Source organism: Acanthamoeba castellanii (genome assembly GCF_000313135.1).
Source record: "Acanthamoeba castellanii str. Neff unplaced genomic scaffold scf7180000084645, whole genome shotgun sequence".
NCBI lineage: Eukaryota > Discosea > Longamoebia > Acanthamoebidae > Acanthamoeba > Acanthamoeba castellanii.
Genome location: NW_004457313.1, coordinates 1,098,499 through 1,119,587, shown reverse-complemented (window position 1 = coordinate 1,119,587; position 21,089 = coordinate 1,098,499). Strand labels below are relative to the sequence as shown.

The following is a 21,089-nucleotide window of genomic DNA, read 5'->3' as shown; positions in this document are numbered from 1 at the left end:
ATACTTCTCTCTATGCATCGCCACCACACACACAACACACGACCGTTACCACACACACGACACACACACGACACACACGACACACACGACAGGGTACCTCGAAGCAGTCGCCAAAGTCGATGTGGGTGATTTTGCCGGTGTGGCGGTCGAGCATGAGGTTGGACGGGTGGCGGTCGCCCAGGCCCAGGATGTAGCCCACCATGGACATCACCGCCAACGAGCGCGTGTAGTTGGTGCGCCGGTCGAGCCACACCTCCGAGTTGGGGCTCTTCAGCCACAGCACCTTGTCCAGGTCCGACCCCTGCGTGTTCTCCAGCGCATGCTCGAACACCTCCACCTACATACACTCTCCCATTTGTACTCGTGTGTGCGGTCGTGTGTGTGTCGTGTGTGTCGTGTGTGTCGTGTGCGGTCGTGTGCGATCGTGTGCGGTCGTGTGGTGAACCTTTTGGATGAGGGAGAGGGCGTCGCAGGTGGAGGCGTTGGCCATCTGGACCATGAGCTTGAGCTCGAGGTTGATGAGGATCTTGCGCGACTCGCGGTAGTCCTTGATGAGGGCGTGCAGGGTGTCGTGGTTGGGCACCCACCCGATGAGGCCGCTGTTGGGCGACAGCGGGATGATGGCGTAGCGCTGGATGCTCAGGTGCCGGTTCGCGGTCTCGCGGTCGTTGGCCAGCAGCGTGTTGATCAGCCCGAACAGCTGCATCACGCGCTCGTCCTGTCGCAGATCCTCGTGCCCTGCTCCCGTGTCAGCAAACGGCACACATCGCACACGCACGACCGCACACGCACTCGCGAGACCGCACACGCGAGACCGCACACGCACGACCGCACACGTACCTTTGAGGAGGAAGGTGTATTCTTTGCCGTCGGAACCGAACATGGAGAGCTTGCGCGGGCGCTGCTTGGACATGATGACCGAAAGCGAGGGCGCGAAGGACGCGATCTTGACCACCTCGTCCGTGTGCGCCTCGTAGGTGCCCGGCACCGCCAGCTCCAGATCGTGCGCCTCCAGCAGATTGGGCGACACATATCTGCACCGTCCAATCGGAGTTAAAAAAGGATCTGTGTGTCGTGTCGTGTCGTGTCGTGTGCGGTGGTGCGTGTGCGTGTCGTGCGGTGTGTGCGTACTGGAGCTCGAAGGTGGTCATTTGGAGGAGCTGCTTGTCGAGGCGGCGGAAGACGTGGTAGTAGAGCTCCCACGCCTGGTTGAGGTCGGACACCTTGTTGGAGCGCGAGTACTTCTTGCACCACTCGAGCGCCTCCTGCAGGTCGCGCCCGTAGGCCTGCTGGAACGACACCTCGCGCAGCGTCTCCGGTCCCTTCACCCACGCACGCACCACCACACCACCATCAGACCGCCTGCCGTGTGCGTGTGTCGTGTGTGTGTGTGTCGTGTGTCGTGTGTGTGTGCGTGTGTGTGTGGCACGCACCTTGTCGAGCATTTCGTGGAGGGGCTGGAGCTTCTTGAACATGCCCTCGACGTCGCGGTTGCTAAAGTAGAGGCGCGAGGCCTCGTTCAGGCCCTCGTGCCACATCTCGTGCCACAGGATCGCCACCCGGATCAGCTCCTTCGACACCAGCAGCGCCGCCTCGACCAGCGAGTTGTAGTGCTTCCTCATCTTGTCCAGGATACTAACGCACCACACCGCACACGCCGCACACGCGCACCGCACACACCGCACGTACCGAGAGAGTGAGACACGCCGCACCGCACACGCAGCACGCGCGCGACACGCACCTGTTGGCGGCGGAGACGCGGGCGGAGGCCTGGGACTTGGAGGCGACGGAGAGCGGGTAGACGAGGGCCTGGGGGTGCTCGCGGCCCACGTTGGTGAGCAGGTCGTGGACCATGCAGGCCACGCTGGGCACCGGCGAGTGGATGCGGGCGATGAGCTGCGGCACGACCTGGAGCCACGTGTCGATCGAGACCGTGTTGAAGCCCTCGATCAGGGCCTCCTCCACCTTCTTCTTGTCGGCGTACTTGAACCACAGCGTCAGCAGCCTGTCCGTTGTGTGCGCACACGTTAGACACGACACACGCGCAACCGCACACGCGCACACGCCACACACACGCCACACGACACACGCGCGCACGTGCGTACCTTAGGGTGTCCTGGAGGCTCTTGCCCTGCGGGGCGAGGGCGATGGAGCGGAAGAAGCCGGCGACGGCGGGCACGAGGTGCGGGGTGATCTTGTCGGGCTGGGCCAGCTTCTGGTAGTGGGTGATGACCTCGAAGTTGGACAGGGCCCACGAGTGCCAGGCCTTGTACCAGTGGTCGTCGTACTCGGTGGCGGCCTTGAACGACGCGAGGATGTGCGGAATGGTGGACTCGGACAGGTTGTCGTGGAGCTCGCTCTCCCACTGGCCCAGGGTGAGGTGGCACCGGGCCAGCAGCTTGGCGTCGTCCTGCAGGTTCCGGGTGAAGACCCGCAGCCGCTCGAACGCGTCCTTCTTGTCCCCCGCGTCGTACATGTGCTTCAAATAGTGGAACGTCACCCTACAATGTAGCACGCAACGCGTTGGAATGTGAGGAATGAACCAGCAGAGCGGCACACGACACGACACGACACGACACACGCGCGCGGAGGAAAGAGAGTGGTGCGAACCCGGGGTAGGGGTGCGAGGCGAACTTGTCGAGGGAGGTGGGCGCGGGGTCGAAGCCCAGGAGGTTGACCAGGGTCTTGTACGACAGGCGCATGTGGCCGCTCTTGCGGCACAGGCTCGAAAACTTGAGCCAGTTGTCCATGTCCTCGATCGGCGGAATCACCATCGACCGCACAGCCAGCATGTCCTGTGTGTCGTGTGTCGTGTGTCGTGTGCCGTGTGCCGTGTGCCGTGTGCCGTGTGTCGTGTGTCGTGTGTCGTGTGTCGTGTGTCGTGTGTCGTGTGTCGTGTGTCGTGTGTCGTGTGTCGTGTTTGCAACACAGATCGGAGTTAAAACAGAGTCAAGAGAAACACGGGTCGGAGCTAAAACAAAAGTACCTGCCAAACTTCGACGTTGCGCTGGCAGCCCTTGAGCCGCTTGGTCCAGATGGTGCGGATCATGGCCTTCCGGTCCTCGGCGTCCACGGACTGCTTGTAGTTGATGACCTCCTCCATCTCGGACAGCTGCTGGACCTTGACCACCACCTTGTAGGCCCGGTTGTAGGACTCGCCCACCAGGGCGCGCAGTTCCGTGTCCAGCAGCTCGCGCGTCCTGTTGATGTACTTGTGCGCCTCCTCGTAGTTCTCCTTGTGCAGGTTGAGTATCGCCTTGAAGAACGTGCCATCGGGCTAATGATCGACATGACACGACACGACACGACACACGACGAACTTGATGAGTCTTCTTGAAGGCAATGATGATGAAGGCAATGATGATGAAGGCAATGATGATGAAGGTGATGATGATGATGATGATGATGATGATGAGAATGATGGTCGGTACGGTGTTGTCTGGCATGACGCCGATGTAGTCCTCAATGTTCTTCCACAGTCGCAGGTTCCAGGCGGCGCCCGCGGCGAGGGGCGCCATCCGCTGGCGGGTGGACTTGTCCGCCTTGGGCCAAATGCCTTCGGCGAGCTTGGTCAATTCCTGTGTTGCGCGCGTGCGGTGCAGATGTGAGAATCAATCAATCAATCAATCAATCTGTGCACAAGACACGCGACACGACTCACCTCCCACTCGGCAAGCGCGTGGTGGCAGCGCATGCGGCCCATCGTCAGCTCGATGTCATCCGGCCGCGCCTTTTGCTTGCGCTCGTACACCTAGACCACACACACACACCCGCACACACACAACCGCACACACACAACCGCACACGCACACGCACACCACACACACACACACACACACACACGATCAGAGACGACGTGTTGCGAGGGCCATTGGTGGGGGGAGGAGGAGGGAAGCGGCAGTGCGTACCTCCTTGGCCTGGTCCCAGCGCTGGAGCTTCTCGTACCAGGACTCCTTGAGCTCGATGTCGTAGTTCTGCTGGGCGTAGAGGAGGATGCCGACGGCCGCCTCGGGCAGGTCGAGCTGGTTGTTGATCGAGATGAGCGCCTCGCAGGTGGTGGCCGGCGAGGTCTGGAACTCGATCTCCTTGTAGTGCAGCGCCTTCGCAAACGCAGCGCACTTGTCGGCCAGCGCGCCCAACGTCTGTCATCATCGCACACACCATCGCACACGCCACCGCACACGATGAGACACACACGCACACACGATCAGAGGTGATGAGAGTGAGGCGGTGGTGTACCTTGATGTCGATGGGGAGGGGCTTGTCGTCGTGCTCCATGAACTCGGCGAGGTTGAGCAGCTTCTGCAGGATCTCGGGCGGAATGGAGGGCGCGTTGAGGGCCATCTCGAGGCTGTAGACGCACTGGTCCTGGTACTGCTCGTGCAGCTCGGTCCAGCACGAGACGAAGCCGGCGTTGAACAGCTCGCGCGCCAGCGACGGGTAGACCTGGGCCATCGACAGACACGACCGGAGCGCGGGCGACGGCGACTGCTGCAGCAGCTCCACCGAGAAGCGACGCATCCAGTCGTGCCAATCATCTTTTGTCGACCGGTTCGACGCTGCAGTAATTCGAAGAATGCTGACGTCAGCACCACGCGAGCCGTGTGTCGTATGTGTGTGTGTACCTTCCCAGGCCTTGCGGAGCTTGGGCTCGTTCATCTTGAGCTTGCTCCCGGTGCCCATGGCGAACATCTCGCTCGACGCGTTCGACTCGGCGTGCTTCCGCTGGGCCTCGATCGCCTCGGCGCCCTCCAGCACCAGCGGCTGATTCTTCAGCAGCCTACCCTCCCATCAACACCAAGTGAGTGCCACGTGTGCGTGTGCGTGTGTCGTCACGTGCGTGCGGTGGTACGTATGTGCGTGTGTGTCGTGTCGTTGGTCGTGTCGTGTCGTGCCATGCGTACCGAGAGACGAGAGTCTCGTAGGTGAGTGCTGGATGCGGTGCTTGACCAGCACCTTGTTGACCATGGGGATGAAGATGGCGTAGTCCGAGCCGAGCTGGTACACCAGGGTGCACAGCGTCTCCATGGTCCACGTGCTTGATCTCGAGGTCGTCGCCGTCGAGAATGCGGGCGAGCGGGTGAATGATGCGCGACGCGTAGTCGGAGAAGTTGAGCTTGTTGCCCAGCCGGCCGAGGGTCTGGGTGGCCAGGATCCGCACCTGCGAGTCGATGACGTCGGCCTGCTCGACCAGCTTGACGACGGCGGGATGATGAGGTGGAGGTAGTCGTCCAAGTTCGTGCCCAGCACCTCGAGCGCGTGCAGGATGTTCTGCGTCGCGTCGCGCTCCTTGGTGCGGTCCGTGTGCAGCACGTTGAGCATCTGCGGGATGAGCTCCGGCAGGTACACTGTGTCGAGACACGCACACGCACACGCACACGCACACGCACACGCACACGCACACGCACACGACACACACGACACAAAGCGAAAGGTTAGCCGATGATTGCACAGCGATGACGGTCAAGAGGTTTGGCTTACCCTTGAACTCGTCGTTGAGTGCCTGCGAGAGGACCTCGACGAGGGTGATGATTTGGTCGAGGAGCGAGGTCTCCCAGTACTCCTTGATCAGCGAAAAGATCTCGTCCAGATAGTCCTGTGCATAATTGGTGGGTCAGCCAACTACCATTCGTGTGTCGTTGGTCGTGTCGTGTGTCGTGTGCGTGTGCGTGTCGTACCCGGATGTGCTGCTTGACGATGGCAACGAGGAGGCCCAGCTGCTTGAAGAGGAATTTGAGGAATCCGGTCTCCTTGGTGCGCATGCACTGCAGGAAGGGCGGCATGATTTGCGGCAGGAACGGGATGCACTTGAGGCCCAGCGACTTGAAGATGAGCATCACCGCCTGGATCACCGTCGTGTGATGCTGGTGTAGTTTGAAAAAGCAAAATGTTAGTGTTAGTGTGTGTGTGTTGTGTGTGTGGTGTGTGTGTGGTCGTGCCTGGGACAGAGAGGGATCGCGCAGGATCTTCATGAGCGCGTTGACGGAGACGGTCAGGTAGTACTCCTCCGAGCCCATGCCCAGCAGCGAGTCGGTGGGGAGCTGGTTGGCCGGCCCGGTGCTGGTCTCCTCGCTCTTCTCCTTGCGGACCTCGATCTGGATGGTCTTGTGCTTGTAGGGGTCCAGCGCGCCCAGGATGCCCAGCACCTTGACCACCTCGCGGCGGATCGACGCCCCCTGCTCGGTCTTGATCTCGTTGATCAGAATCTCAAGCAGCTTCGGGTACTTGACGAATGGCTCGATCACATAGCCTGCAGGCCCAGGAGGTTGTGTTAGCGATGGTTTTTAACTCCGCTTGCCGTGGTTTTTAACTCCTATTAGCGGTGGTGGAGGGAAAAGAGGCTCGTACCGGAGCTCTCGGCGAGTTGGCCGAGCGTGCGGAGGGCGACTTCGCGCTTGACCACCGAGCTCTGGTCCTGGAGGGTGTCGATGATGAGGGGCAGCAGCTGAGGGATGTGCGGCGTCATGTCCTCGCCGCCCACGGTCGCTAGCTCGCCCAGCGTGGCCAACACACACGAGGCCACACGCGGATTGGTGTCCTGCACCGCCACTGTCAGCGCCACCACTCGGGAACAGCACACACTTACCACACGCACACGCACCACCGCACACGCACCTTGAGCTTGGGGAGCAGGGCGTTGAGGATCGGCTCGACGTAGGGCTTGATAAGCCGCTGCGAGGAGCGAATCAGATGCCCCAGCAGACGCGCGCTCTCCTCCTTGTTGCGGCTGTCACCGCTGAACTCTGCATTTGTGTGCGTACGTGTCAGCGCACGATGAAGGAGGGCAGAGTGTGCAAAGCTGAGCGTTGGCTGCGTACCGAGCTCGGTGAGGAGCTGGATGAGCGTCTTGCGGAGCGAAGGCATCACGTAGGCGGGATTGCGGATCGTGAGTCGGCCGATGGTGGTGATCGCCAACTCACGGATCTCGAACACCTCATCGTTCAGGGCGATGAAAAGCGAACGCAAGTTCTCGGCCTGCGCCAGGTGGTGATCGAATCGCGAGTCCAGGCACGACAGCACAGTCTTCCTGATCGACGAATCTGTGTGTGGAATGCCATGAATGTTTAACAATTATAATTATAATTATAAAATAAATCCGTCGTAGTTGGGTACCAGGGTCGGCAATGCCGACAATGAGCAGCTTTTCGAGCACTTCGCCGATGACGACGGCCAACTGGCCTCGGGTGGGCGCATGCGTGTTGGAGCGCACCAGTAGGCTGCTGCACGTGAGGGCCGCGGCCTTACGAATCGAACTGACCAGGGGGAGAGGAAAAGAAGTAAGTACGCGAGACCAGTGGTTGCGGCGCGAACAAGCAAAAGAAACGTGGGCGGCGTATGGTACGGGTCATCATCATCGAGGAAGCCCACCACCACCTCGCGCACGAATTCCGTGAGAAGCTTCTCCTGCAGGTTGAACGACCCGAGCGTCTTCAGGGCCAGCTGGATCGCGGCAGGCTTGTCCGCGTAGATCTGGACCACCGGCACAGTGATGTAAATTATTAGAAATATCACAAAAAAAAAGAGAATAATATAGCAATGTAGAATATGGTAATATAATACTAATATATATATATATCTCTTAGGATAAACGACTGAGGTACCGGCTGGGATCCGACGGTGATCGAGGGCTGCACGCTGATACTCTTCCGGAGCTTGGTGGTCCGGTTGCCGGGGTGGGTGAAGGGCCTGCCGGCCAGCACGATCGAGAGCTGGTCCATGAGCTTCTCCTGGATCATGGGCAGCATGGACGGGATATGGATCGCCAGCTCCGTAAGGGCATCCGTGAGCGTCGGGTTCAGCCCGCCCGAGAACATCAGATCTGCGCAGTAGAGAAAGAACGAACGAACAAAGAACGAAGAAGAACGAAGAAGAACGAAGAACGAAGGTCGAGATGAGATAGGCAGTCAGCTGACGTCAGCACGTGCGGGAGGGAGTATGATGGGCGCGAGGTGTACCGAGGATCTCGTGCATGTCCTTCTGCATGGCAACGCCGACGACCGGGCTGATCATGCTCACGCAGGTCAGCGACTGGAGACAGTAGCTCTTGTTCTTGACGTTGAGCGCACTCTTGAGGATGCCGATGAGCTGCTCCAGGTAGGGCTTGATGTTGGTGCCCACCGAGTGCGCGATCTCGCCCAACGCGATGAACGCGCTCGCTCGCTCCTCGTTCTTGCCGTCCTTCTTCAGCACCGCGAGCAGCGTTTGCATGCAGACGTTCAGGTAGTTGAGCACGAACTGTCGATTGTGGCCGAGAATTAGAGGAAATCACGAGGCTCGTGTCGTGTCGTGTGTCGTGTGTGTGTTGTGTGTGTGTGTGTGTGTGTGTGTGTGTGTGTGTGTGTGTGCGTGCGTGCGTGCGTGGAAGCTAAGGCCCTGGACTGTACCTCTTCGGAGGCAAAGGCCGCCAGGCGGGGTAGGAGCGAGATGACGGTGCGCTTGATGATCTTCTCCTTGTGGTCCTTGTGCTTGAGGATGGTGTCGCACACCTCCTTGAATCGCGAGTTCATGAACTCGCCCGTGTTTCGCAACAGTTCGCCTGCGAGGTGGTTCAGAAAAAGTATAGCACAGCGGTGAGCCAACCAGCAGCGCGCGAGGGACACAATGGGGCCTCAAAGGGGTACCCAGGGTGATGAGCGAGCCGTGGATCGTGGGCACTGTGTTCTGGCGCAGTCCCTTCTGCGCCTCCTCGTAGATCTTGTGGTACCACTGCAGCCTCAGCCGGTTCTCGCGCTCGGAAATGAGAGCCAGCGCAGCGTGCAGTGCGTCCACAGCGCCCTCTCGGATGGAGACGTTGTTGTCATGCAGAGCCGACCTGTGCGTGTGCGGTGGTGCGTGTGGTGGTGCGTGTGCGGTGTCAATGAAATGTACAAAGTCATCGGGGTGTAGGCGGCAGTACCACACGAGATCGAAGAACGATGCGACGTGGACATAGAACAGGGTGGGCGCGTTTTCTGCGAGCTCTTTGAGCACGAGCACGGCGGCGTAGCGTCGTGATTCGTGTCGGGCATCCTGCAGCCATTCGAGCGCGCGCTTGACCTCGAACTCGACCACGAACACCGCCGTCAGCGTACCGCTGGCTTGGGCCAAGCGACCCAGAGCTTTGGCAGCCATTGTCATGACGGTGGGATCGTTGGATTGGAGGCCGAGTCGGAGATAGTTGGCCAGGCGCGTCGTTTTCGCGTTCTCGTCGTGCTCGATGTCGATCAGTTTGTCTAGATGCGGTCACACGACACACACGTCAAGTTGTTGTTGTTGGTGATGATGACGATGGTGAGCGACGATGAGGCGAAGAGTGGCTGGTACGTACCGATGGCCATGATGCCTCCGATTTTCTCGTGCACGACCTGACTATTTACAAGCTCGAATATGTGTTTGTTGGTGAGGTCGTTCATGAAGCGCGTGAAGTGCTCGCTCGACATCTCGCGTGCTTGTGTGGCGACCTGCGTTACGTACCGGCGACAAGTAGAGCAGGTTGGAAAGGACAGACGGCTACACGACCAGGATTGATGGAAATGCAAGATGAACAGAATCTGGATGCAACGTACATGATTCTTGAGCTTCTTGGCCGCCTTGGCTCGGATCTCAGGGTTCCTTGATCGATGAAAGCAATCATTCATTAATTGGGGGGGGGGCAAAAAAGAAATGCAGATTCAAGGCCCAAACGAGGGAGTGGCAAAAGAGAGAAGCGGGTATGTACTTGTTCTTGAGCTCAGATAGCAGCTTGTTAAGCACTGCATCGCTCCAGGCGCCATCCCCATCTCCATTGCCACCCTTCTTCAATTTATCGGCCATCTCTGATTCCCAAGGGGTCGAACAGAGAGGTCCTCAAATCGATAGATAGCTCCTCTCTTCCAACACGTGTTTCCGTTGGATCGCCTCTTGTTCTTGCTCTTCGTAGATCGTCCAACTGAGCCGGCTCGAAGCGGGTTGAGATGGATGTTTGTTTGTGTGGGCGCGCGCTCCTCTGCGTAAATTAATTAGTTGTGACCACTTTTCCACTTCAGTTTCCCTATTTTATCCTCCTGCACGATGAACCGCTTCTCCTTGCTGAGGGGTCGCTGCCGGCCAGCCCAACCATCGGCCAGGCTCCTGTGCTCGCTTTGCCATCCGGCTTTGGGCAGGTGCGACGCATGGAATCACAGGAAGCCTCTGCCCTTGTGCACACAGCTGTTGTGGCGCTGCTTCTTCGCTTGGCTCTTCGGATTTGGGCCGGCGCAGCAGTTCCAGAAGCTGGGCTTTCTGTAGGACTTCTTGGCTGATCATACAATCAACAAGCGAGGCACGAAAAGCTGGGCAATAGGGCGCACGGTGAACTGCGCTGTGCACAGCACTAAGTCTCTTCCCGAGTGTGGACGCCAGCTTTAGAAAAAGTCTGTGGCTGTTTTCTTTTTCTTTTTCTTTTTCTTTTTCTTTTTGTGCATTTAATCCGGGTTATTGCCGGCCACCGCAAGAAGCAAAATTTCGAGCACAGAAGCAACCTCCCGTTGTGTATTCTGATCGCATCGCGTAGCACATCGGCTGCACCCAAGATTGATCCTGATTGTTGCTTTTGGTGCAATTATGCAATCCGATTTCGCCCCTCATACTGCGCACACGTCGTATCGTTCGATTGAGCAGGAGCCACCCCCGATGGGGCACCTTGACGATCTTGCGGATTGCGACGAGGGCTATTGGAGGAAGCGGCTGTTGGCCTTCATCCAATCTATGTTTGTACGTTGTTTGCCCTCTCTGCCCCTTGTCGAGATAGATCCTTCCTTGACATTTCTACTCGCAAATTCATTGTTCCATCACAGGTGCTTCTGTTGATCCTCGTCGGTCTCAACGTACGCATGCCCCTCTTTCCGTCCATCTGTTCTGCTTCTGCGTTGGCCTCGCAGGTGGGCTTACACGCAACGTGTTCTGCACATGTGGCGCGACGTTGCAGTTCTTCACGGGCCTCACCTCGGGCCACTTCTCGCTGGTGCCCTTCTTCCCGCTGATGTTCCTGTGGCTGGTCCTCTACGTCGGCCACATTGGCGCGCACAAGCGTCGCGCGTCGTTCTTGCACGCCTACTTCATTCTGAACGTGCTCATCATCTGCTTCGTCCTCGCCAGTACGTGCAAAGCCACTTCTCTCCATAATACCAACGTTCGTACTCGTGTGCCATCATCTAAGCGCTACTGCGTCGCATCGTCGTCGTTGTGTTGTATTGCGTTGCGTTACGCGGACGCAGCGTTCATCATGTTCCCGGCTGTCCTGGGCACCATCCTGTGCGCGCTCGATGGCGGCTACGGCGGCGGTTGCTCGTGGGGTGAGGCCAAGGCCATCGCCCACCTCACCTTCATCGGCTTCCTCTTCGCCTTCATCCCTTGCTTTCCCGCGGTATAGAGCCCCCTTCCACTACCGCTACCTTTACTACAGCGCTCCATCTCTCTTCTCACAACGTTCGTTCGTGCTGACCTCACGGTGTGCTGTCTACGCGCAGGCCATGGGCGCCATCTACGCGCTGCGGGCGAGAAACGAATTGCTGATGGCCGAGCTGCGCGCTTCGGTCGAGGCCGAGCTGGGCGTGAGGCTCGACGGCCGCAGCTCGTCGGCGGACCACCAGGAGCACCTGGGCCTCCTCCACGCCCGGCCCGTCGCGCCCTCCCCGCAGCAGCAGCGCTACTACTACTCGTGCGACTACCGCCCCGTGGTCTACATGCCCAACCCGCCCTCCTTCTCCTCGAACGGCGGTGGCTACTCTGGCTCGCAGCCGCAGCCGCAGCCGGTGCCCTACCAGCACGGCCAGCCGGTGCAGTTCCCGGCGCCCCCGCCCACGGGCTACTACTACTATCCGCCGCCGCCGCCGCGCAGCGCGGGCGCGCCCTCGCCTCCTGCCGCTCCCGCACAGCAGAGCGCCCCGGCCGGCACGCCTCCGTCGGTCCCGCAGACGTCTGACGGCAAGCAGTGAGCTCGCTCGCTCGCACTCTTCGTCATCATCTTCGTCTTCGTCTTCAACCTTGCTCCCGAGTCGACTATTTCAAGAGGAAGAAGCCAAGGGCCAGCTCTGTGTGTGCAGTGTAAATAATAATCGGTCCTCACTGGAGACCACACCTTCATCTTCATCATCATCTTCTTCTTCGAGGCTTGATCAGGCGGATGAAGGAGGTGCGGCTTCTTCTTCGGCCTCCTCCTCCTTGTTGTGCTGGAGCTTGGGGAGGAAGGTGGCGAGGCAGTCGAGGTAGTACCGCTTGAAGGCGGCCTGGTCCACCTCGAGTACCACCTTGGTCTTCTTGTGGTACTGCGGCTCCCTCTTGAAGTGACCCTTCCAATCTGTGCCCCCCCCCACGAACTTCACGTTAGTGCCGTGTGTGCGGTGGTGCGTGTGCGGTGATGCGTGTGCGGTGGTGCGTGTGCGGTGGTGCGTGTGTAGAGTTGTCGGTTATCAGGTGTGTACGTACCAGGGACGCACATGCCGGCGGTGCGTTCACCGACTGATTCGATGTCGACGTACACGTTGACGGCCTTGGTGAACACCGACGGATTGACCACCGCCATCACCGCCGACGAGTCGTGCATCTGCGTTTGCGTGTGTGCGGTGGCGCGTGTGCGTGTGCGTGTCGTGTCGTGTCGTGCGGTGGCGCGTGTGTGCGGTGATCCCCCAACAATCGGTCAATCAATCACCGCTCCACACCGTCGAAGACAATGGCGAAGGCGAAGACGAGGAGGTGGAAGGTAGGTACGGGGATGGTCTCGGGGTCGTTGCCCCAGCGCGAGAGTGTCCCCACGTAGTACTTGAGCGCGTTCTCACAAAAGTCGCCTGTGCGCGACCATCGCCACGCCGTAAGCGTCACCGATGCGTGTCGTGCGTGCGATGCGGTGCGAGCCGTGCGTGTCGTACCGATGACGCCCAGGGAGCAAAGGGCGGACCTGAACTCCTTGTTCATGTGCACCTGGTGCGTCACGTTCAAGGGCACCATCGTGAACTCGAACCCGGCGTTGAGCACCAGCTTGGCCCCCTTGGCGTCACTAGCGAAAGCCAAGGTCTCCCGAGTCAGCAGCCGCTCAGCTCAACTCAGTGTGTCGTGTGTGCCGTGTGCGGCGCGTGCGCTGTGTGCGCGCTGGTGCAGTACTTGTGGTAGTTGGCTTCGGCAACAGGAGACTTGTTGCCAGGCAGGTTCAGCACTCCGCCCATCGACACTGGACACGACAAAAAAACAGTGTGAGGCGCACGACACACACGGCACAACACACAACGCGACACACAACACGCGACACATGCAACGAACGCACGACACACACGGCTACCGCAGCACGACACACACGGCACACCACGGGTACCGATGCGCTTCACGTATTGGGGCAGCTCGGGACACTGGATCAGGGCCTGTGCGACGTTGGTGAGCGGGCCGAGGGTGATGAGCGTGATCTGCCCCGGGTTGGCCTTGCACGTCTCGATGATGAAGTCGACCGCCGTCTTGTCTCGCCTGGTCGCGCACACACTCAGTGAGCCATTGGTGCGTGTGCGTGTGCGTGTGCGTGTGCGTGTGCGTGTGCGTGTGCGTGTGCGTGTGCGTGTGCGTGTCGTGTGCGGTGGTCGGACCTGATGAGGTGCGTGTTGGGCGGAGTGGGGAGGTAGAGGTGTCCGATGCCGTCTTGTCCATGGACTTCAATGCCCGAATGCCCGTGGTAGTCCATGTCCTGCGCATGCGCAGCACACGCAACTGCATTGAGCACCGCACACGACCGCACACATCACCGCACACGCACATCACCGCACACACACACACACTGGGGAAGAGTACGACGGGGTTGGAGCAGCCCTTGTAGATGGGAATCTCAACGTCGCCGGCCATGTGGAGCACGCGGCACGCGTTGGTAGCCAACAGCTCGAGGTCGCTGTGGTTGCCAAACACGATCGTAATTCCTTCCTAAACATGTGACGCATTAATTTTAATGTTTGATTTTATAATATTATTAAATAGTCTATTTTATCTATTTTAAAAATATTAAAACGTACGATGCGGAGGCGGTGCGGGTTGGAGAGGGCGAGGAAGAGGGCCATGGTGTCATCAATGCCCGGATCGGTGTCGATGATCACCCGCTCGGGGGCAGCATCGTCCGCAGCGGTGAGCGTTGTAGGCTGCGTGGCCTCCTTCTCCGACAACGGCACCTCCGGCAACGACGAAGACGACATGCTGCACAACACCAACAAAGAAAGCTTTCTTCTTGGTTTGACAATAAAATAAATAATAAATAATATAATATAATTATTGGCACAATTATTATTTCGGGGCACCACACGTGCGCCACCAGCTTGTCTTCATCTTCATCTTCAACATTACAAGAACTCGATGAACTCGTAGGCCGGCTCGGGATCGAGATCGGGATCGGGTTTGATGAGGATGTGCGGGTGGTAAGCCACCTCGGCGGTGGTGGTGGTTTGCACCACCGGCGCCGCCTCCTGTAGGAAGGGCTCAGGCTTGGGCTGCGGCGACTGCTGCTGGGTCTGAAGCTCGAGCGGCTGAAGCTGAAGTGACTCGAGCTCGCGCACGCGCTGTCGCAGAGCCGCCAGCTCTTCGTTCTTCTGTCGCAGCTCTTCGTTCTTCTGTCGCAGCTCTTCGTTCTTTCGCCGCAGCTCGTCCTCGGCGGTGGCGCACCGCTCGCAGTGCGACGCCGCGCCGTAGGGCCGCTGCGCTGCCGGTGGCGCCTCTGTCTCCTCGTCCTCGTCACCCTCCTCTTCGTCATCATCGTCTTCGTCGTAATCTTCGTCCGCCCTCGGCCCGTTCCTCCTTGCGGTGTGCCTGGTGGTGGTCGTGGTGGTCGTAGTCGTTGTCTCCTCGTCCTCCTCTTCTTGGTCTTCCTCTGCGGGGTCCTTCTCTTTGCCCTTGTTTCGACCCACGACCGAGTCGTGGCCCAGCATCCGCTCCTCGAGCATGCGCTGCTTGTGCTTCTGTCGCTCCATCAGACGCCTCTCGCGCTCCGTCAGCTTGGCGCTGCTGCTGCTGCCGTCGGCCGCCAAGAATCGAAACTCGTTCGCCGAACCCTCGTTGTTGTTATCGTTGTAGTCCTCGTCATTGTCGCTGTCGTTGCCGCCCGTCGATTTGCCCGACCGCTTTGACGACGACGAAGTCTTTCGCCGCTTACTCGATTTTGCGGGTTTGGCCCTGCCTTTCCTCTTCCGTCGCAACGGGGCCTCGCCGCCCACCTCGACTTCCTCGGCCTCCTGTTCTTCCTCCTCTTCTTCGTCGTCGTCCAACTCCTCCATCTATGACGACGCACCACACTCACACTCAGATCAGGTTCCGTATGTACACTACCGCATAGAGCTACGCAGAGAGGGGGTAAGCGCACCTCAAAATCGAATCCGGGAATAGGCTTGTTCGAGAAAAGCAGCTGGCCGGCGATCTCTTTGTTGTCGGCCGAGACTCTGGGCCGCACATTAGGAGGGGAAGGGTGGTGAGGTTGGGTCCGTGCACGTTGCGCCAACAAAATGGGAAGGGGAGCACACCTCAGGGCGGCGGTGCACTTTTCGACGGGGAAGCCCGTCATCGTCGCCAGCTCTTTGGCTTTGACCGCGCGCAGCTGCAAATAAGTAGTCAGGACACATGGAAAGGCAGACGCGACACACACACACACACACACAACACAGCGCCAGACCTTGGTCAGGGTGTCCTTGTGCCTCTTCTCAATCTTGATGACCTGTTCCTCGAGCTTTTTCTCAACATCGCCGAGATCAGCGGCAGCATTCCGCTTGATGAGTTTTTCGATCTTGGGCAGCCGCTGAGGCACACTGCAGCTATATCCCGGTTCCATCTTACACTCCCACTAGAGGCATGCACGCACGCAACAAATCGTTAAGTCCTCCTCACATTGAGTCGTGTTGAGTGCGCAACAAAAGCGACGTACCAGCTCCGGGATCTCGCCTTTGTTGACGCTCCGCCACTTCATGCATTTGGTGCATTGGATACAAATTTTGCCCTGCACAGCGGACGGAGATGAGCGGGGCCATGAAATAAAGGCGGGTGAAGGGATGGGTGGGAGGTGTACCCTGCTCTTCGCCTTGCTCAGCTTATGCCAGAACTCTGTGAGCGTACCCTTGCTGGTCACGGTGGACCTGTTGTCAACCGGGAGGGTGGAGTGGGTGGTTAGCGAGGCAGTGAGAAGACAAGGCAATAAATGGATTAAATAAACAAACTATAAAATAATAATAATTGGGGCTGGTGGGTATACCAGTATTTGGCCAGTTGATCCTTGAGGTTGTTGACGAGCAGGCGATAGTTGTTGTCCATAATAAAGGACTGTTTGTTGTGCGTGGGCTGCAGCGCGTTCACGTTCAGCTGAATGTGATAAGCACAAAAAAAAAGTCGTGAGATGACACGCGTGCACAAGTCTGACATGGTAAACGAAGAGAGCACGTACGACGCCAATCACACCGACTCCTCGAGAGTCCGGCGACAGCTGATAACCCACATGCAGGAAGCACTTGATGAGCCGATCCCGGTGGTAGATCATCATGCCAAAATGCTCCTTATCGGAAAACTGCAGTGTGCGGTACGCGTGGAAATCACCGTTTGAGAAGGTTGGTGCTGACGGTGGGGAACCAGGCGTGGTGATGGGTTGAGGAAGGTACCTTGTTGAATCCGAGGGTGACAGTTACCGGTTCGGCCATGCCATCGGCGGCCTTGGATTTGTAGGTACACTCCCGGGGCTCGTAGAGGCAGTGCTCAAGTTTGCGCAGCTGAACTTTGTGCCCGCGGATCCAAATCTATCACCACGTAAAGAAACCCCTGAAGGTGAGTTCGAATGAATGGTCGTTGTGTCGGCGGAAAACAAAAGTACCTGCATGCGCGGGTTGAGGTAGAGAATGGAAGTATACTCGCGGAGCGAATAGTACAAAGGCGCCAGCGTGTGGCCTGCGGCAACTGTGACCTCGTCCCACATGCACTTAGCTAGCTGAATATCGTGCTTGAGCCCTAAGCCTGACTGCCGTGTAGTGTGCGTGAGTGGATTGGTTAGATTTAAGCAGGGGAACGAAGCGTAAGGGATAGCTACGTTATCCTCAAGCGAAAACTCGCACGGATCATCGGCTTGTTCAGGCTTGCGGAGGTTGTACACGACAACATGTGTGCCGGTACCCTATACATTAACAGCATATATTGTTAGAGCTTAGACACTCGTCGTAGTAGTCGAGGTATAAAGGTTTAAATCAAAAATACCTGAATTTTGTCGAGCGCTACCCGCAGAGCTGCGGTGGATTCGTAGGGCGAGTACTTGTTGATCACCTGTCACAACCAGCGGTCAATTGCTTCATTCGGTTGTAAGTTTCTCAGTTCAGGAGCGACTCACCTTGACGTTGGCTTTGAACGCTTCGGTCAGTTGGGGGCTGGTGCTTATCGGCGTTATGTTTAGTGACTTGCCGTAATAGCCCACACTGATGGCCTGCATTGTGAGTCAAGCGTCAGCACCACCTCAAAACAACTCAGCCAAAGCCAGAGCGCGTCAAACCTCTCCTGTGTCGTTGTCCCAGCTGACGATGGGAACTAGAACCTCCGCAGCGTTGGTTTCTGTAAGGAACGTCTGCAAGAAGGCTTGTTAGAACACGAAACGCGCACACAACGGAAGAAGAAGAAGAAGGATCTCCTACAACAAGTCGTACCTGAGAAAGGAGTCCGACCGACTGCGTTTTCTTAGACTTGGTAAACACCAACGCATCCTTGCCCAAGCGCATGGAACCTGACTTGAAGCCATTGCCGTAGTGTCCGATGGGCATCACCTGACCATTCACGCTGACGTGCTGGTCCTGCAGAATCCGGTAGAGAAGCCAGTGCACCCCGATCGTGTGAGCCCTCTAGCCTCTTCGAGCTGAAAGTGTGCAAACACCGCACTGTTGGGCGCACCTTGTCGCAGTGACCGAACGAGAGCATCTTGTGGAGCTCCAGAGGGGTCATTCCCTTGCCATCATCCCGAAACGTCAAGACGAACGGGTCAGGCTTCCTGGCAGAACTTGAGCGCCGTCCTGGTGCCACCAATTAGTGTCCGTCGGGGGTGAATTGTGTAGAAGGATGGAACGTTGAACGTACCTGGCTCGGGCTTGATAGAAAAGAGCTGCGAGGTTGTCAGCAGATCAATGTGAAATTTGGACGCACCGGCATCCAGTGCATTGTCTTCAAAATGAAAGAGATGAGATTTTGCACTACAAGACGAGATCTTCGGAGAGCAGGACGCACCAACAAGCTCAGCAATAGCGCCAAACGCCCACACATGGGAGGTACTGTTGCTGTGTAGGTATTTGGGATGCGTCTGCGTGCATGCATCAACAGAATCGAGTAGAATAAAGATGAGCATTTGTGGCCTCAGCCGGTTCTCGCGCTCGGATATGAGAGCCAGCGCAGCGTGCAGTGCGTCCACAGCGCCCTCTCAGATGGAGACGTTGTTGAAAGAAGAACAAATGAGGCGTACCGTGCTGTGGGCCATAAATTGGCCCATTCCATCGGGAGCAAGCATCTTCTGGATCGTTTGATCGGAGCCGTTGCGAGTTTGTGCTTGGTTTTCTTTTGCGCGCCAGAAACATTTCTGTTCCGACGCTGACGTCAGGAAGAGAAAAGTGGAAAAGAAAAGAAAATTAATAAATAAACACCAAGATCAGATGCAGAGGTACGGAGCAGCGCTGGCAGGTGGGCTGCTGGCATCGAGCTGCTGCGTGGTGCAGCTGGTCCTCAATATCTTCTCGATTGGATGCGCTGGATTCAACACAATTCTGGGACCCTATCGATGGTTCTTCCTCCTGTTCGCGTTGGGTGGACTCGGCTACAGCTTCTACACGGACGTGCTTGCTCCATGCCAGCCCGAGGCCAAGAAAAAGGGCAAGGGGGGCGAGCGTGTGTGGAGGAGGTCAAGCGCGCCAAGAAGATTCGATTTGCCATCACCGCGGCGATTGTTCTCCTGCTCTCGTTCTCGCCCGAGCTCTTGGCCGCCGTCAACGCTCGCCCTGACCTCCTCCTTGCACCCATCCAGCGACACGTCTTTGCAAGCACGGACTCGAACGCCGACTCCACAAATCAAGCCTGCTCCTACCAGCAGGGCACTACTCGAATCTTTGTCCACGTCGATGGGCTGCACTGCGCGGCGTGCGAGAACCGCGCCATCAACGCCTTGCTGAGGCTCGATCGGTGTGCCCGGGTGAACCTGGCCTACGGGACCGGCCAGGGCGACATCACCGTGCCCGCCCTCCACGCTGCCGCGCTCACCGATCAGCGCATCGAGCAGGCCATCGCCGACGTAGCCTTCACAGCCCGGGTGCTGCGTCGCGAGACAATCACCTCCACTCCCTCTACGGTCGCCACGCCCGTACCATAGTCACACACCATACATATTTATATAGTATATCATGCCTGACTTAGGTATACGTTATTTACATGCAACCAGCCTCGAGCACACCTCGTGGTTGATTGTCCCCGGCGCTGATCAGGACGAAGCGATAGCAAGTCCGGGCACGATGGTTGTGGGTGGTCGGACGGAGTGGCGCAGCGGCTGCAGCGCCCGGCTGTGTCGTAGTCGCTTGAGCCAGAGGGCTGTGGCGGCTGCGGTGCCCGCGGCGATGATCGCGAGCGCGATGACCACGGCCCAGCCTGCGGGCAGGGTCTCGATCCCTTGCGGGTAGGGCGAGTGTCGATGCTGCTGCTTCAGAGGGGATGGCGACGTGGGCGGCGGTGGAGCAATCCCCACTTCACGAGCAGGAGTCGATGGCGAGGGCGACAATAGTGGTGGCACTTGCTCTATCGGAGGTGAGGCGGCCTGTCCGTCAGCATGGCAGACAAGGAGAGCCAAGCAGGTGGCAAGGCAGAGCAGGCAGGCGGCGACGCGGCTCTTCTTCATGCTTGTGGCCAGTTCAGTTTGTGGTGGGGGTTGTGTTCACAACTTGTTGCAGCCTCGTCCCTTACAACAACGTCGGGCCACACAAAAGTATCATACGTGTAGCACAAGACCGTGCAACCACACAACATATGGTGCGTGGATTCCGCTGATGTGCACGAATGTTTTAGAACATACTGTTTTTGGCGAATTGGTGTAAAGCCATTGTCGGTCCATTCCGTTTCCCCAGGCAGACTGTGTCATACCACAGTCAAGGGGTCGGCGTCGGTGGTGGCGATGTGGACGTCAATCTTGCCCTGCAGCTTCTCCTCGAGCATAGTCTTGAAGACCGGCAAGTAGCCCCTGTCGATCAAAGTGTACAGATTAGGTGTGTGCACACACCTGCGTGTGCGGTCATGCGATTGTACCTTTCCGTGTTGGTGTGCTCACACAGAATGACGGACGTCCCCTTGGCCAACGCATCGAGAACCTCGTGATGACTCATTTCGCCTGAACCACGTCGCACACTGCGTGAGCCAGGGGCCAACAACACTTTCCCTTGCCCAAGTGCGTAGGGCCAGGTGGAGAGGTACCCGTAAGGTACACGTCTGCCCGGGCGGACTTGACCACGGAGCCGCCAGAGCCGGCGCACATGGCCACCCTCTTCACGGCGCTCTGCAGAGAGTGCTTGGGGGAGACCGCCAGCCGCACAGTCCTAAATCGACACCGCGCACGGAACACGACGCAAAGTGTAAGCAACGGCTGAACGCCCCGTGGATGGGAGGTACGAGGGTGTAGAGAAGGCGAGGGGCTCTATATTACTTGAGATTGAGCATCGCTTTGACTCGGTCGATGAGAGCGCGCAGCTCCACGGCCTCGCTGAGAACTCGCACGCGACCTGGGTCGTCGTACCATCGCGCCAGTGTAAGAAGCCCTTTCAATCCCATACGTAGGACCGTATAGAGGGGAGGGACGGTTGAGGCGCACCCGAGCCGGTGGTGGATGACGGAATGTCGGCGAGCGGGTATGCCTCCCAAGCAGGCTCCTCGAAGGGGTGCACCGACCGAATGACCTTCTCCAGCTCGACCAGCTGGCGAATCGCGAGGGAAAAAAAGAAAGACGTGCATCAGGTACCGACCATCAGGTCAGCGGACGGACGATGGTCCATCACGCCACCGCTCACAACAGCGCACCTGTCGCTTGCCGCAGTTCATCTCGAGACGGCACTCGCTGTGCTTCTCGAGCATGTTCCTCTCGCCAACCACTGGCAGTT

At 58.3% G+C, this 21,089-nt stretch overlaps 6 protein-coding genes and 1 pseudogene across 6 annotated transcripts in view; 2 read left to right on the top strand and 5 right to left on the bottom strand.

Annotated features, from left to right (window-relative positions):
* ACA1_096830 (FKBP12rapamycin complex-associated protein) overlaps positions 1-9,792 on the bottom strand; it is a gene marked incomplete at both ends in the record, with an annotated part of 10,570 nt that extends 778 nt beyond the window's left edge. Inside the window, 34 exon segments of the mRNA XM_004334975.1 lie at positions 98-337; positions 446-738; positions 841-1,034; positions 1,132-1,322; positions 1,434-1,635; positions 1,742-2,005; positions 2,106-2,501; positions 2,611-2,795; positions 2,987-3,277; positions 3,321-3,578; positions 3,662-3,751; positions 3,909-4,142; positions 4,240-4,559; positions 4,626-4,780; positions 4,913-4,998; positions 5,018-5,194; positions 5,251-5,348; positions 5,482-5,596; positions 5,679-5,864; positions 5,991-6,250; positions 6,349-6,538; positions 6,616-6,743; positions 6,819-7,040; positions 7,114-7,253; positions 7,343-7,470; positions 7,602-7,819; positions 7,956-8,235; positions 8,385-8,536; positions 8,622-8,812; positions 8,915-9,212; positions 9,308-9,440; positions 9,454-9,489; positions 9,546-9,591; positions 9,698-9,792. Of these exon segments, the coding sequence (XP_004335023.1) occupies positions 98-337; positions 446-738; positions 841-1,034; positions 1,132-1,322; positions 1,434-1,635; positions 1,742-2,005; positions 2,106-2,501; positions 2,611-2,795; positions 2,987-3,277; positions 3,321-3,578; positions 3,662-3,751; positions 3,909-4,142; positions 4,240-4,559; positions 4,626-4,780; positions 4,913-4,998; positions 5,018-5,194; positions 5,251-5,348; positions 5,482-5,596; positions 5,679-5,864; positions 5,991-6,250; positions 6,349-6,538; positions 6,616-6,743; positions 6,819-7,040; positions 7,114-7,253; positions 7,343-7,470; positions 7,602-7,819; positions 7,956-8,235; positions 8,385-8,536; positions 8,622-8,812; positions 8,915-9,212; positions 9,308-9,440; positions 9,454-9,489; positions 9,546-9,591; positions 9,698-9,792 (6,492 nt within the window).
* An 837-nt stretch (positions 9,793-10,629) lies between these two features.
* ACA1_096820 (uncharacterized protein) lies at positions 10,630-11,933 on the top strand (the record flags this gene model as incomplete). Its single annotated transcript, XM_004334974.1, has 5 exons — positions 10,630-10,685; positions 10,748-10,823; positions 10,925-11,093; positions 11,214-11,362; positions 11,466-11,933. The coding sequence occupies 5 exons, from the start codon at positions 10,630-10,632 to the stop codon at positions 11,931-11,933; spliced, it is 918 nt and encodes a 305-aa protein (XP_004335022.1).
* A 180-nt stretch (positions 11,934-12,113) lies between these two features.
* ACA1_096810 (inosineuridine nucleoside N-ribohydrolase) lies at positions 12,114-14,159 on the bottom strand (the record flags this gene model as incomplete). Its single annotated transcript, XM_004334973.1, has 9 exons — positions 12,114-12,295; positions 12,424-12,541; positions 12,706-12,782; positions 12,864-12,991; positions 13,096-13,162; positions 13,304-13,449; positions 13,566-13,663; positions 13,768-13,893; positions 13,983-14,159. The coding sequence occupies 9 exons, from the start codon at positions 14,157-14,159 to the stop codon at positions 12,114-12,116; spliced, it is 1,119 nt and encodes a 372-aa protein (XP_004335021.1).
* A 144-nt stretch (positions 14,160-14,303) lies between these two features.
* On the bottom strand, positions 14,304-15,230 carry ACA1_096800 (uncharacterized protein; the record flags this gene model as incomplete). Its single annotated transcript, XM_004334972.1, has 1 exon — positions 14,304-15,230. The coding sequence occupies one exon, from the start codon at positions 15,228-15,230 to the stop codon at positions 14,304-14,306; it is 927 nt and encodes a 308-aa protein (XP_004335020.1).
* A 25-nt stretch (positions 15,231-15,255) lies between these two features.
* Positions 15,256-18,073, bottom strand: ACA1_096790 (UBA/TSN domain containing protein; the record flags this gene model as incomplete). Its single annotated transcript, XM_004334971.1, has 16 exons — positions 15,256-15,291; positions 15,317-15,392; positions 15,474-15,547; positions 15,623-15,745; positions 15,872-15,943; positions 16,013-16,079; positions 16,196-16,302; positions 16,385-16,504; positions 16,596-16,730; positions 16,805-16,948; positions 17,182-17,247; positions 17,312-17,404; positions 17,471-17,542; positions 17,622-17,765; positions 17,863-17,981; positions 18,046-18,073. Coding segments are annotated over 16 exons (1,476 nt in total), but the record flags the coding sequence as incomplete, so codon positions are not given.
* Positions 18,074-18,611: 538 nt separating this feature from the next.
* ACA1_096780 lies at positions 18,612-19,625 on the top strand (annotated as a pseudogene).
* A 451-nt stretch (positions 19,626-20,076) lies between these two features.
* On the bottom strand, positions 20,077-21,063 carry ACA1_096770 (NIF3 family protein; the record flags this gene model as incomplete). The annotated part of the gene is made up of 6 exons (XM_004334970.1): positions 20,077-20,179; positions 20,245-20,326; positions 20,410-20,531; positions 20,639-20,714; positions 20,804-20,906; positions 21,010-21,063. 6 exons carry the CDS (start codon positions 21,061-21,063, stop codon positions 20,077-20,079), a joined length of 540 nt encoding a protein of 179 aa, XP_004335018.1.
* Between the last annotated feature and the right edge of the window lie 26 nt (positions 21,064-21,089).